The sequence below is a fragment of the Agelaius phoeniceus genome, chromosome 4 (assembly GCF_051311805.1).
Source record: "Agelaius phoeniceus isolate bAgePho1 chromosome 4, bAgePho1.hap1, whole genome shotgun sequence".
Taxonomy (NCBI): domain Eukaryota; kingdom Metazoa; phylum Chordata; class Aves; order Passeriformes; family Icteridae; genus Agelaius; species Agelaius phoeniceus.
In genome coordinates this window covers 58,624,920-58,641,314 of record NC_135268.1, presented here as the reverse complement: position 1 = coordinate 58,641,314, position 16,395 = coordinate 58,624,920, and the positions used below count along the sequence as shown (strand labels likewise).

The following is a 16,395-nucleotide window of genomic DNA, read 5'->3' as shown; positions in this document are numbered from 1 at the left end:
GCATAAGAGCATCTGTGACATACAGCACTGACTCGGGGCTTTTACAGAAAGGTTTCAAAAACACTGAGTAGAAACAGTAAAACTTCAGCAGAACTTAAAAAAAATGTTCTCTGTACAAACCCTGCTCAAACAATTTCTCAAAAAAGGAACCAGTGGAATACACTAGATTAAAATCTACACTGACTAGAGTAGCCTCAGTATGACTTCCAGCAGAGACTGATTTGGTAATATAATATATATTGAAAAGACAGTAAACCAAGCATGCACAGGCTGACTGACTGTGTCTAAAATTTAAACTCATTTTTTCCACAATGCCAAAACCCAGCAACAAAGCAATCTACAAAGAAAATTTTAATGTCTCATTTCCATTTACCAACTGGACTCTCATTGTAATATGAAATAACATATTTCAGATGAGAGGATGGAATCTCATTTGGGAATCAGAGAGAGAAAAAAATGCCCTGGAAATCAATCAAAGCAAGATGGGGAGATAAGCAATATTCAGGGAGTCTTAAAAGTCAGATATAAGGGCTGAGTGCTAAGACAAACAAAACAGCACAGAATGCCAAGACAGGAGTTGAATTGAATGAAGATAAGAAAACAGGGTGAGAAGTCAGAACCAGCCATAATCCCAGACTGAAATTATGGTGGAAAGTTTATTTTGCTCTTCAGACTAACTCAGAGTTGTTTTCTTGGTTTGAGAAAAAAAAAAAAAAAGGAAAATGAGTGAAACACATACAAAATATATGTGAAAGACAGCAAGAAGAGGCAATTTGAATTGGAGAGGAAGGAGGACTTTGAGAGGAAGTAGGAATTTGAGAGCATTCTTGGCCTGTCAGTGAAAGAGCATCACTAGCTTTTTTCTGAATCTCTATATTGAGATACCAACACACTGTTCAAGCTTCAACTTGCACAGAGACAAAATTGTACAGCAGCACTGATCATTGGTACTTCATCTTCAAAGACCACAGCATAACAGTAGCACTGAACAGCAGGTGGTTACATTTTCAGGTAAAAATTTGGAAAGTGGAATGGATGGCAACAGTTTGAGAGTGCAGGTTATAATGTGAGTGAGAGTGAGAAATAACACAACTTGCTCCCCAAAACCAGTCAGCCTCAGAAATCTACACCCAACAGATCAGTGATGATAGTACATAACCTGTGAAAGAGAAAAAAAATAATCCTACGATCTCAAATTGTTCATAGCATACTGTCTTAAAAGATCTTGGTAAAAAAAGCAGCTAAGATTCTAACAGTTGAAAGGCAGCATCATTAATGTGATGATGAACATAATGAATTCTTATGTTCTAGGCACCACCCCAAAACAAGCCTCTCTCTGATCATCAGTTCCCTGAAAGAAATCTAATTTCTAGTTATGACTAGAAGTTAGCAGCATACAAATAAATAAAACCCCTAAGCACCTGTTGTGCAGATGAGCACTGTTGTATTTGACTTACAAACATACTAGAACAGAAGAAAAGCTTTTGCTATTTTTTTCCAGCTAATCATAATTAAGAAAGGTTTGGAAGGAGGCTGTTCAGCGTGTGCTGCTGGTTCAGGCTGCTCTGAGGAAGCACAATGCCTCCATCTCAGTGCTGGGATGAATGCAGCTGTGCAAGTCCTGCCACTTGAGCTCAAATCTTTAATCCATAACAGTTTTTTTACATTATAAAGGCAGTTATGTTATAGAGAGAGATCATCTCAGAAATATGATGAGACAGTCCCTGGGTGGTTTAAAACTCACCAGACTTCTGAATTCAGGAAGGTCAAACAGTAATTTGCAAATAAGTAATTTCCTTTTCTGAGATTTCTACTACTTAAATGTAATTTAAAACCAGCTGTAAGTAGTAAACTGATAAATAGGAAATGTCAGCAACAAATATGATACACAAGAGAATTTATTCAAGCACACATCACAAGAACTTTAAACTAGAAAGACAGGTAACAACAACAACAACCAAATTTTAAGAATTGATAAAGTAAAGCTCTTAAATTTTTATTTGCATTGTAAATAAATTTCTTAAATTTTAAATTTCTTAAATTTCTTGAATTTTAAAAATAAAATTATTATCATTGAATGCTTTGAAAATTATGCTAAGTCCCCCAGTAAAACCACTGAAGCCTACCTTTAAGTAGCTTTTTCCCCCCTAAAATTTACCCTGCATTCAAAATGAAAGACTTTACACATAGGCAAAAGAGCACAATTCAACTGAGAATAAGAATTTATTTTTAAAGAAAAATATTTTAAGTCATTTTTACAGCTTCTAGACAAGATTTTTTCAGCTAGGTTTCCATTTCATGTGCAGGGAAAAAAATCCATTGTTTGGACCAAGATTTCAATAGTTTGAAACAATACAGCTCTGAGGGCAGGCCTGGGTCAGTAAAATATCGAGTATAATCTCTGAGTATATGTGAAATTCACACCTTAGGTAATAGGAACCTGTGACAAGATCCATCTGAAAAGACTGACTTCCCTGAACATCTTAATTTTCATGTATGCATGCAGTTTAATATGAAATGTGAAAGCCTCATTATTCTAATTCCTAGCAGAATCATAATTTAGAAATATTCTACGCTGAGCTACAAAATGAAAACAAAGAATAAGACCTGCTTGGAAAAATCTGCTTGTGGTCACATTACTCACTGATGGCTTGACAGCTGATATAAAACATCCCAAACCAAGCAGAAACTCAGACTTACGCTTTAAAAAGTATTTTAAGTCCTAAGTTAATTTTAAGGCCATTTCTACTGGTATACATGAAGTAAGAAAAGTAGGTCTAAAGTTGATCCTAACTGAAGAAAGAGCTGCAATCAAGTTAAGAGACCTGCCCCACTTACAGATAAACCATGATAAAAGACAGAAGCAGATTGCTCTTATGGATGCCCAGAAGTGACAGAAAGGAGCAAGTGGCAGTGAGTGGAGGATGGAGAGTAGGGGAGTGCACAGCCACTGAAAGAAAGTGTGAAACTCCTGCCTAAATTTAATTTCTAGTAATGAATCAATACAGCTGAAAGCAGATATAAGTCAGGTGAGTTTCTGCTATTGAAAAGACAAATCAAATAGTAAAACCTAGACAGACTGAAACCAAAGAATAGAATACAGAAAAGGGCACATTGCCTTCATAAATCATGAAGTTCTCACTAAAGGTTTACATCCTCTTGACACAGCAAGAGATACCATTATCTGTACTCCAAAGAAATTGAAGAATAATCTAAACAGCCTTTACTGATGTCTGGAACATGAGAGGAATCAGCATTAAAAAAATGGTCCCCTTTCAGTTATGAAAAAATGCAAAGAAACAAAAATTGCTTGGCCTGTCCCACAAGAACTGAATGTGCAATTTGCCATGAATATGGCAGTAGAAACTGTAATTTGTCTAGAGTTATAAAGCATCCAGAGCTGTTGGCCCAAAAGCATGGAGATAGGAAGATGAAGTCTGTTTAATTATCTTTATCTTGGAAAAGACGTATCTCTACACTGTAGGAAAAAAATTAATTACCTGGTCTTCAATATGAAAAAAAATGGATTAAAAATCTGGTATGGCTTTTTACAAAAGAATTTCTGTACCTGGGTTTGAAAAAATCTGTGACAAAAGCTGACTGACATTTTGCTCATGGTATTAAAAATCTCTTGGCAGGTGTATGGAGCAGACAGAATGGACCAGCCAAAGTACACAATGAGAAACATGCAGTAAAAAATCAAAACAGGAATAAAACTGGGCTGCACTCATCTTCTGCAGAATATCCTTTGGCACTCACAAACACACAGCTTGGCAAAAAAGGAAAGCTGATGCATGATCTGAGAATCAGTTTGGTACTAAAGGAGAGCATGAAGGCAGGATGCAGAGAAATGTGGAATAACCAGAGTGCAGTGGCCTGGCTGGTCTGAACTGTGGCTCAGACAGGGGTCTGAATGAACAAGAGGAGCAACAGCAAAGCTGTGAAATGAACAACAGCTCAGCAGGAGCCTGGTCTGCACCAGTGCAGGACAGGCACTGCTGGCACAAAGGCACAGGCAGCTGTCCTGGAGCACAGAGGAAGCACAAGCCAATGCTGTACAGCAACACCACAAGTAAGAGTCATGAGATACAGAAAGGAGCAGCTCAGCCAACACAGGAACAGACAGCCAATGGCAAAGGTGCAATTTTCTCTACAGGACCAGAGCTGATGTGCAATGATTTGACATCCCAATTGGGCTCATCACCCTCCTTGAAAAAGTGTGCACATCTTTCTACAAAAAAGTACAAAACTGCAGGGAAAACAAAGATAATCCCATTTATTAAGTGAGTAATTAACAAAAAAAGTTAATGAAAAATCACACACCAAGAATGAAATATAAAGGGAGCATTTAGATGAGAAAACAAGTCAGGCTGCTGAAAGCTGGCAATCCAACAATGGGAAAAAAGAAATAACAGATGAAGGAGATATGGTTTTCAAGATGATACCTCATGCATTGAAAGGAGACAATGGAGAAAGATGTGTCTCAAGAACAGCATTATTTTATAAAGTTCAGCATTATTTTTTAAAGTTACACTGCAACCAATCAAAACATTGAGTCCTAACCTGGTTAGGACTGTGGAGTATGTATTAATTATTACTCAGTTATAATAATTTCAATCTTTTATTTAACTAGCAGTGAAATAAGATTTACTTTGCTAGCTTTTTATAAAGCTCTATTAAAAAAAACCCTTGTGAGCAACAAAGGAAAAAATTCTAAAAAACTTCCCAATTGGCATCTCAATTGAGGTTCTACTTGCAGTTTTTCAAAGTGATTTTCTCTTAAAATCATACCTTAGAAAGGTTCACAGGTAGCACATATCCCTATAGAAATATATTCAGGTACTGGTCTATATATCCAGCATTTCTACATAATTGTATTTGGTAAAACCCATAATTCTGATTTACAAATGTTTTCCTCTGATTTCTTTCAAAATACCTAATAATAAAAATCTTTAAATAACTAGGAAGTAAACATGGCTAATGAGGACTCCATAAACTTTCTTTATCCAGATCACACACCCAGAAGCACCATCACATTTGAGATGACACTGAGCACAGGAAGCAGGACACTGCCCCGAGTGCCACCAAGGGCAAACCCACCAGGCTGAGATGCTGTAGTGGGGTGTGCATGGCAATACTGGCAAAATGCTGATCTTAAAATATTAGAATTCTTGTACACAGCAATTTCCTTTCAGATACATCCATCTAATTAGTTGTTGATCATTGTAAAAATATCTGTCTTAATTAGAACCTGAAGGTTGTCAACAGCTTTCAGAAACACACAGCATTCTCAGTGACACCCAAGATTCAAGGACATTTTACAGAGCCTTTGTTTACCATGTTGAGCACAGGAAACATTGGAGAGAAAAAGGCTTTTGATAAGAAAATACTGTCCTAAAAATATGGAAAAATTACTATTTCTATTAAATTAATATCCACTTACCAAATAACAAAAACATTTCTATTAGTCTCAACAATATCTTTAAGGCACAACTATACAATTATAGCAAAATTAAAGGACACCACAAGCAAAAGGATGAACAGTGAATAAATGTGGCATTATATTTGGCTTAAAAGTCTGAAAAAGATTTCAAACCATCAAGGGTCTGACTAAAACTATCCTTTGAGGAGTGAAAGATGAAATAGGAAAGGAAAATCTACCTGAGAATACATGCAAACAACAACCCAGTCATGTCACACAGTTTTAAATTTCCTCCCTCGACCAGAATCTGCACTTTTTGAATGCAATTAACTGAAGATTCCGTGTAAGACACTTTCCAAAGATGTGGTGAAAACAGAAAAGCAGCACTAGCTTTAGCATACCAACAATAGAGAAGTGCAAACTAAGGCACAGTACACAGGCCTCCTTGAACTATTTTCAACACCAAAATGTGGAATTGTCTCAGCAAAATTAATCTGCTCTGGTCATGGTCAGACTACATGAATACTTAATTTACAGGTTACCTCTTCACAGGCTCTGTTAATTGACTTCCCTCCTTTTCTATCTAACAGCAACAGAAGCTCTGCTTTAAGGCCATGAACTCTCAAAGGAAGAGAGGATTCAAAAAAGGATATGTACTTGTCAGTTTTTCAAAAGCACCGTGCAGGCCTTGGAAAACTGCTATTTTCTCTTCTAGTAGAAGGCTTTCAAAGGAAGACAGAAGATTGTCTATATTTATTTAGTATTACCAGTTCCCTAAAGAAAGCTGAAAAATCTAGACATTTCCTCAGGACCAAGGACAAATAGGAAAATATGACTATGAGTTTCTCAGTTTTTGAAGAGGTAAAATTAAAAAGACAGCTAAAAAAATACTGAATAAAATGATGAAAAAAAGCACTTCAGCTTAGGTATAAAACTGGGTATATAAATCCTACACAAAGGCTTAATGATCATGGCACTAAGCTACAGAAAACTACATATCCTAGCAGGTAAAGAAATTTGAAGACCCCAGAGCCAACTTCTTTAAAAAAGTCCATTATTCAAAGAAACAAGAGTAAAAATTCTTATCCCAGAACCCTCAAAAGAAGATGAGTAACAGCATACTCTAAGGCAATATGCAAATAACCACAGTTTAAAACTGAACAGCACCCAAAACCTACACACCCCACATTAGATAATTTGATGTGAGAAAAAGAAAAGGAAAGAAGAATATGTAATTTGGCAAGTAGAATCCCAGAGTGTAAAACAAAATGGAGCATTAGACTGTGGCATGGGAGCTGCTGCTGTTCCATCACGAGGAATGAGGCAGAGACCATTAAGTTCATTAAATGAGTAAGGATTTACTACACATGTATAGTCATCTATATATCAAATGTACCTTTCTGCTTTTACACTTCTGCATTAAAAATGGCCCACTTACTGTGAACAGTCATTCATTTAATCTTCTAATATTTCTGTTAATGCTCTTACTTTGGTTTATGCCTACAAGTGAAAAGGTAACTTCTTGTCTGACAACTACAGGTATGAAAATTTCTATCTGCTTACTCTGCATCACAGGTGGAATTTATTTTAGAGACAAGTAACCCTCTGATGAAAAGCCTTTGTGAAAAGAGCCTTCTTAAAATCAACAGATGTAATGACTGTTACTCTATATCTCCTCTGCACTTTTCCTAACCCAATATTTTATATTTGTCACTCATTATGGATGTGGTCTTTCATGAAAGCTGAACAACCTGCTGAAACAAATCTTGTCTGTCACTAGATCATTCACAGCAGAAGGAAAGTGATCCCCATTTGTAGCTTTATTATTATCCCCATTTGTAGCTTTATTATTATCCCCATTTGTACCTTTATTATTACTGGATTGCACTACCATGACACAAATAAGCAACAATACTGGAATATCAAAGCCATTCTAACACAGATGTGTAAAAAAGAATTTACAAAATTTTCCCTTCCATTTTTTTTTGCAAATTATAGTAATGGAAGTTAAGTTTAAGAAAATGTTTGTCTGTAATATTAATACAGATGTTATTTTATGTGCACAATGAAGACACCAATTAGACTTGCAACACCAAAGTTTTCATAGTTATGATTCTTCAGTCTTGCAGCAAACTTTGAAATGACCACAAAAATTAGCAAATTCTCTTTTCAAGAACTGCACAAACTTGATTTCATTAAGGTAGAATATAAAATCTACATTCAAACATAATAAAAAATTAAAATTGAAAAGTCATGTTCTCTGCTGACAAATCCAATAGATCTGTTCTAAAACTCCAGCCCACTTGAAGAAAAGTGAAAATATAAGGGGAAAATTAAAAAGTTCATGTCAGATGAAAATATCCTAACTTTAGGTGAAAGAAATCAATTTTTAAAATGCAAACTGCACCCTGATATGAAGGCCAAGAGCATAGGTCTGTGATGTCAGCTCTGCCTGCTACCATAGAAGATTCACAGTCTCTTTTCCATCTGTATGAAGTTCACACCCTTTGAAACAGATTTTTAAAATATTTAGTACATTCTAAGATTGCAAAATGGAGTATTTTACATATCCCAGTTTTATTGTTGGATTAATAGGGTTTTTTTGTATTTTAGCTTGGCTTTCTTGACACCTTTTGCCCAAGTCCAAGCATGTTAATGTGAGCTTCAATGTTACAAGTGAAGTACTCTTGTGAAAAGAAAACAAGTGCTTTCCTAAAAACGTGCTTATGTAATTTTCTTTGCACAATGGAGAATAATAGCATTTCAGTGTTGCTAAAGAAATTAAAATTGCCAGAAGATGGATTTAGAGTAAAAGGGAACTGCCCCTCAATACATCAAATGCATTGTGGAAGCAACAGTTCAGAAGTATAAACAAACATCAAATGGACCCATGCATCTACCAGCCACCTTATCTTGAATACAACAGGCAATGAGCAAAAGCAATTAACTCTTTTCTGTTGCTGCAATGGGTGCCTGGCTAGTTCTGGTTGTTGGACACTACCTTGAGCTATAAGAATTCAATTGTTTATTCCTGCTTGCACATGCTAATAAAAAAACCAAGAGTACATAAAAAGTTTGGTAACAACATTCTGCCCACCTGCCACAAAGGTTCACAATAAAACAGCATCACATCTCTCTCTTTAAGAACATTTGGTAAGACCCCAAGTTTAAGAAAAACTTCAAATACTGACCATAAATGTGTCTATAGCAACATTTCAAGCATGACAACAGAACAATGATATAGTTTATGATACCACATAAACAAAAATACAATCCAAAGAACACATGAACGAAGCATGATGTTTTCATGTGCATTTAACTCCCAGATGCAGGAATTATGTTTGAAGTCACATGCATGCACAGCTAGAAATCATGTTGCTTCTTTTTAGGGAGTAGCTATGTTAGACTAAAAATATTTGTATGATTTCCTTGGCTGGTGCAGAGAGTACACAATGTTGAGTCAACACAGCAAAACAAGACATCCTTCCAATATCAGACAATCCTCTGATAGTGCAATAGTACCCCTAAGAAAGGTCTGGGGTTACAAGTGTGGAGACAATTCTAGAATTATCATTCTTTGTCTTTTAACATTTCCTTTATCAATTAATTTCCTATCATAGTTTTTCTGAAGACAATGACTGATATGAGAAACCATGAGTAAAAGGGAAAACAACAAAAACTGTAAATGAAGTAATGTAAAATATCAAAATAGTTATCAGATTTCCTGAAAATCCAAAACTAAAGGAAGAAAGTTATCAGGTAGATAAAATTGAGTCCCAATTAAAACTAACATGAGACCGGATCACAGTAATAGGTCTTGCATTACCATAGAAACAAAACATTTACAGATAAATATAATTGGAATGTAACATTTTCTCAATGAGTTACAAGTATGAGAGAGCTCTTTCTTCATTTGCAATATAGAAATGGGTATATTCTATCCTTTCCTTTCCTAGTTTGTTATTTTTTCTTTTTTTAACAGCAATTTTGTGTCAAAGTTTGAACTTCTTAAAAACAAGTTATTTATGTTGAGCTTGGCTGCAGATCAATGCATCAAAATACAAAAGAGCAGTCCATAGATAAAAAAATGCTGTACTTTGGAAAAAGCAGGGTTATACTGAATGAGCTTAATATGAAGAATTCTATATATCACTTGAAGTACAAAAGAAATAAAGCATACACGAGCCATTATATTGTTTATATTACAACTTAAATTAACCTTTCCATTTATTATCAGAGATCCTTTTCTAAAAGACAGAATACAAAAGAGGACCTAAAGTTTTGACCTGATATTTTGAATAAGGTTTTTATAATTGGCCAATATCAGATTAGCTAATACAATATTGTTTCTACAAAGGCAGTAACTTAAATCACATTGCAGGAGTTGTGTTTTGCTTGGTGAGGATTTCACACCTTAGCAATTTTGTTGAAATTAGTTAAGACTTCTGTTTAAGGATATCTCTTCACCCAACAGAAGAAATAATTAGAAACAAATATGCCCTCTTTCTAAGTAATATAACGGCCTTTTTGAGATCACAGTTGTATTACAATGTATTTATAAATACCTATCTTGAAAAAAATGATTTAATTTCACACTAGCCTAAAAAATTCCAAGCCAAAGTATTTAGCAGAGTAACTGTGTATCATTCTTGTACATATAAAATGCAAAAATAATTTTGCATTTTAAATTGTTGTGTAAGGATTCAATGAGTCAGCAGATTAGAGTCTGCAGATTTCACTTGGCATGGAAAGGATACTAAAATGGGTCTCTGACAAAATAATTTTCAGAAGTACAAAATACTATCTTTTACTGTAAAATTACAAAACTATGATTGATTTGTAACAGTAATCATCCAATGAGATTTTTTTAAAAGCAGCTATATGCTAATGCACTGAATTTATGCTTTATTTTATAGCTTACTCCTCCTCACTATGAGAAACTACACAACGGAATGAAATTCTGTTCCTCTTGAAGTCAATAGCCAGCTGTGACTGACTACAGAATGTCAGAACTTCTTGTCTGTCTAAACTATATTGGTTAGCTTATCAGAGCTGAAAGAATGGTGCAAAACGTTATAAACATTTAAAATTGCACTTTCTGAATTATTCTGATGTTATGCAATGTTTGATTTCATGACTTGTCTGAAATTAAAATGAGTAAAATGCAATAAACAAAAAAGTGCTTAGTTGTTTGACTTCTCCAATTCTTTAGGATTTCAATTTTAAGATGAAGTGGGGAACAAGAACTTACCTACTTGGTACTTTGGGTAATAAGGTGCCATTTGTCCACTACTGCATGATTGTCTCTTATGCCTTTTTCTTAAATTTGTATCAGTGGTCTCCCATTGTGGACTTTTCCTTTTGTTTATTCTATCAAGACCTTCAGAACTACCAGCAGGACTATCGTCCTGGTTTACACCACTACTTAATTTTCTGCTGTGAAACTGGCCATCCAGCTTTTCAATCACTTTAGAAGAATTAGATCCTTTAGATGTTTCCATTTCATTTTCTTGTTTCTTTAATGCATTTTGTTTAGTAGAATGGGACCTTAAAAGAGGATGTCTTTTTTCTTCCATAAAGGCCTGAGTGCTTTTACTGTCGACAGCTTCAGGAGAATAAATGACATTATTTAACTTAAATGAATTGTGCTGCTCAATATGGTTGATTTTTCTCAGAAATATCCTACAGTCTTTAAAGGTTTTGGCTTTCCAAGTATTTTGAAACAGTTTATCTTGGCTTTGTTCTTTTCTAACATTTTGCTGGCAATGAATTGTTCCATTTGCCTCTGAATGTGACTTAAGGATATTTGCTAAACCAGGATGTGGGTTAAAGTCAGACGATCCCATCATCTGTTCAACAAATGCATCTCTGGTTTCATTTTCAGTTGGCAAGAGGCTATTCTGAGACTCTACCAAAGTCTGAGTGGACTGGATTTCTACTGTATTTTTCTCCTGCAGCTTGGGTGTTTCATCATTGGTTTCCCCACTCGTACTCTTAAACAATTGGCTTTGGCAAAATAACTGCAGATTTTTCTTTTTTGATTTCCAGCCTCCAGGAGCCTGATTATAGAGCTTTTTTGTTTGTCCCCACCTATCACGCTGCAACTTCTTAAATTCATTTCTTTTTAATCTGGCTAAAGTGAAATTACTTTTCATGCTTAAGACTGGAGACCTCACCATGTTATGTAACATTTGCAACTTCCCTGCTGGTTTTGAAGGGGAGGATAGTGCAAACTTTTTAAAGTGCTTTCTGAAAGGGCAAGTGCTAGGATCAGATTGTTTCGTTTCCATCTTTATCTCTTTAGTACTAACTACCTCTAAGGGATTGCGAGCATTTGCCTTTCTCACAAGAGAGAGAGACTGTGTTTCTGTAGTTTGCATAAACCAGGTGCAGAGTTCATTCATATTACACTTTTTCTGGAACAGCATTTTTATAGGTGATGTTTCAAGTCCTACAAGGCAGGAGTCTAAAGGGTCTGACATTTCAGTACTACAGTCTCGTTCAATGGGATCCCTTTTTTCACATACACATTTGTCAAACTCACTTCCCCCCACTCTCAACCAGGTATTAGTCATCTGTTCAAATCTATTGTTTAGTTCTTCCAACAAGGTGTCACTTGAAGTGGAAGTAGGCCACCACCTGAGAGAAGGATTTGACGAAAAAATGGGATCTGATGATACCTCATTAATGGGCCCGAATCCACCATCCTTAAGATCCTTTTTAGCATTTCCTGGATTTCTCTGTTCTGAGGTATCTCTGGATTCTGTGCACTGATTGGATTGTGTAAGTTTTTCCTTTCGCTCTTTAGCTTTTTTCAAATGGAGTTTGTAAGATTTATGTACTAAGGCACTTCTACAAGTAAATGGACTAGAAGATGCTAATGAATGCAAAAAATGCAGTGAAGGTTTTCTGTCTCTAGCAGAGTGTCTCGATGGAATTTCATGTTTTCTTGACACTGTTGCAGTAACATTGTGTGACCCATCCTCTCTAGAATCTTTCTGCATGTTCTTTACTTGACCCATATTATTGCACAGTTGATTTTTTCTTTCCTGTGGTATGTTTTTTTCTAACACATTCTGCTGTTGTAAAGGAGGCAAACCATTGCTGATGCTCACTTTTCTTTCCTGAGGTGAAAGTCTGCTGACAGTCACTGATATGCCGGAAATTTTCACTTTTGCTGGCCTGCCAGGTTTTCGAACAGTGGTTAATGGTTTCTTAATCTGCTGTATAACATTGCTGCAAGGATGTGCTGATGCCAGATTACCCTTGATAGGCCTGACATAGTCAAAACCAGAGACCTCCTTTTCAGCAGAAGGATTCTGGAAGGCTTTTACTGTTTCAGTCAAAGCATTTCCAGTTTCTGCATTGTGCCTTGCTTTGCTGGGATCATTGGCAAAATTAGAATCAATATGTTGTGTGGGCAGAATGCTGATAAGATTTAGATTACCTTCAGAAACGTGTCTCTTAGTTCTTCTTGACCTTCCAAAAACAACTGTCACAGTAATATTTTTGTTGCTGCTAACTTCTTCCATTGCTGCTGCATCAGACTTGATGTTTTTACCACCACAGCTAACTTCAGGTCTAGGTTTTGTGCTTCCACTCATGTCTACTTTTGGTTTAGGAGGCCGTCCAATGGGTCTCTTAACCTGCTTAACTACCTGAGGACCTATTTTCTTTGGTCTACCAGGTTTTCTTTTGAAAACTAATTCACTGCTACTGCTTGATTTCTCCACAACTTCATCATTTTTTTTTGAGTCATTTATGTTGATTTGACCAACTGGACAAGAGCTTGTAGCAGCTTCCACATAAATGCAGGTTGACCTCTCCTTAGTATCATTTTCACTGCAATCACAACCCTTGACACAGACTGCATGAGAAAGGTCACCGGTGGCCTGTTTATCTAACAAAGCGTTTGTGTGCCCCTGAAACAAACAAAGATCTGTGCTTTCCTTAGAAGATGCAGCTGCAGATGTTAACGTGTATTTGACTCCTTCATGACTGTTAACTTCTGAGACAAACATAAGCTTAATAGGACTAGAGTAGTTTAAGGGAGATGGGATCTCCCTGGCTTCAGAAGTGATATGCAAGTCCCCATTACTGGAAGCTGAACTGCTTGAATTAAAGGTCAGAGATTTCAAAAGGCTGTCATTAATTTCTTGATCTATAACAGTTTCTTGCGTGTTTGATGCAACACAAATTGCTTTGATTTTACTGCTGCTTGGCACATGTGAATGTGGAAGGAAGGTTTGTCCTGTGCATCCCATTTCGCTCAGAGTGAAAGGTAAGCCCCTTCTAGTAGCAGGGTTCATAACCTGTTCATAAGCATTATCTTTTAATTTTTGGCTTATTTTGTAACTATCCAACAATGAGTTACTAGTCTTTCTGGATAAGCTTATTGTATCTTCTAAACGCTCCACAACAACTTGCAGATTTGTGTCTCTCACAATTTTGCTTATATTTATGTCACTGCATCTTTCAGCATGAAGATTTTTACTTATTCTCATTTTTTCCAAACTTTTCAACGACTTTTTTGTACTGGATGACTTTCTAAACATGATATTGTTTGTTACATACACAGAGTACCACCCAGGAGGCACAATGTTACGTTTAGTTCTACCCAAGATTTCATTACTCTCATCCTTCAGAGGAATCGGACCAGTCTCTTTCAAGGTTGCACAATCTCCTTGTGTATTTGGGAGTTTTGCCTGGCTGGCTGCAATAGCACTGTTTTCCGAAAGAACTAAAAAGCTGGAGCTGGTCTGAAAATTAGTAAGAGGTAGATTGAAAGACTCTGTTTGGTGTACTGGAAAGCACATTGGTTTGGTTTGGCAGTTCACACATGGATTGCTTCCAAGATGTTGCAAAGTCTCATCTTCTATTACAGTAAAAGTATGTCTTTTATTTGGATGCATTTTATCAATTTTTTTTGTAGATTTCTTTGCATTTCTCTCAGAAATTGACTTTTTTCGTACAAGAGTTTCATCAAGGCTTGCAAGCTCCCTCTTGATTTGCAAGGTCTGTCGTCGAATGACTGGTGAGTCAGGAGAATTATACGTTGCAAATAAAGTTTCCTGACGCTTGCGAAATCTTGTCTGAATAATTTTATTTTCCACTTGTTTATCATGCTGGCGAAGTAATTCCATAAAGCTGTAATCACTTGCCTTAGCATTATGCAAAAGAGAAGTTATGAAGTCCCCTAATTTGACATCATTTTCTGGTGCCCTGTCACTGCTAGAGAGTTTTACAAGATTTGTGGCTAGATCTGTAGTGTCTATTGATTTCAACTTCTCATTAATGCGGTCCATTAAATCTTGAAAAATGGCAGAATGTTCACCTTTCTCAGAGTTCATACAACCATCACTGCTTTCCTGGTCTGCTGATCCCAGTGCTCCATCTGAATAATCAATCTCTCTTCCTTTGCATGTTTTACCCTCATACTCAAACTCTCCCTTGCTTCCTTCAGCTGGCAAGAGGGATGGAGGCTGGTTGATGGATATTTCAAGCTTGTTGTTGTCTAAAGTTGGAAAGTCCATAACCATTCCTTCTGACAATTCAAATTCTTTACTGTGTACAGGCGATAGTGGAGGTGGCGATGGACTGCGGGATCTGTTTGAAGTTTTAATGCTGCTTAAGAGGTCACAGTCCTTAGCTGAATATGTACATGCTGCTGCTTTCACAGAATGCCTGTTATAATTTTGCAACTGGTCAGCACAATACTTAGGAGAACTACATGTTTTGTTCACCATTGTCTTAATACATCCAATTGCTACAGCTTGGCAAGACAAAGAATGGAAATCTTTAATACAAACAGACAGAGGTGGTAAACAAGTGTTTGGCCTTTGATTTTGTAAACAGCACCTTTTTGTAAGCATGTGTCCATTGCAACTGCAAAATGGAACGTGAACATCCTCTTCAGTAAGGGAACTGGGAGTTTCAGAGTGGACCAAATGTGTTTGCTTGCAACTGCAAACTATAGGAACATTTTCATCCTGTAATAGGAATTTTAACATAGCCAAAGTCTGTTGCCAGTGATATGAACAAAAAGACTCCAAAACTTTGTTTAAAGTTGATTTTCCTTTTTCCAAATTAGCTGTTTCCTCTGAATTTGCATCAGCTGTTGAGCTTGAACTGAAAATGAAAACAAATCAAAACAAAATATAAATTACAGTAAAACACCACATCTAATGTTTGTTATAATGGTTAAACTCAAGCCTAAAAACCTGACGTTTACAAAACAGTTCTGGTCTATTTGCAGTATTCAATCATACCTGCAAGTGTCACTAGCAATGATGTGCATCTTATCAGTGACAGCACTAAACTACCATTAAGAAAAATAATCATGAAAAAATTAAAGGCAAAAAAAAAAATTTGCAATACAGCTTCTTGAACCTAACTACAATTACAACAATGTTAACTTTCTGGTATTTCAAACTATCTTAACTATTAATGAAAGAAAACCTCACCAAGAACTTGGCAAGCTTGGTATTACTCTCGTTTCACTAACTGGGGCACAGAGGAGGTAAATGAGTAAGGTTCAAGGTTGTGGCAAAGGAAAGAATGGATCCATCTCTCCTGAATCTCAGCCTTTGATATTTAAATACTCAAGTGTACTGAGTGCTCTTCAGGATATACTTCAAGGTATTTCTAAAGACATTTTAATTTCTATATTTAAAGAACACTTAACAAGCTAACAGAAAATGGAAAAAATAGCCTAGTGCTCTTTGCAGGTAAAATTTTCCCTTTCAGTTTTAAAAAAAATTGCAGTGGTGCATCACAAGCTCTTCATTACAATATATTAAACACACACGTGTGTGCACACACACAGATTCCTTAAACAGAAAAAGAGATTATCACCACTGGAATAAGTAATTTTCAAGATAAAAGCTAATATCCTTTAAATATCCTTAAAACAGGGTAGGCCTATATTGAAGGACTGCTGAGCAGTTCTTCTCAAATGCATTAACTAAAAAAAA

The 16,395-nt window shown here is 36.0% G+C and overlaps 1 protein-coding gene across 7 annotated transcripts in view; it reads right to left on the bottom strand.

Moving 5' to 3' along the window:
• Positions 1-16,395, bottom strand: part of LCORL (ligand dependent nuclear receptor corepressor like) — a 78,919-nt gene that overhangs the window by 5,804 nt on the left and 56,720 nt on the right. For 3 of the 7 annotated variants that reach the window (XR_013182146.1, XM_077177670.1, XM_077177671.1), the window contains exon 7: positions 10,674-15,550. The exons of 3 other annotated variants lie outside the window; for them this stretch is intronic. Coding sequence is in view for 3 of the 4 variants with exons in the window: in XM_077177670.1 (XP_077033785.1) it covers positions 10,674-15,550 (4,877 nt within the window). In the remaining variant the exon portion in view is untranslated. Of the gene's footprint in view, positions 1-10,673; positions 15,551-16,395 lie in introns of those variants that run through there. One more of the 7 variants, XM_077177673.1, reaches the window with a different exon arrangement.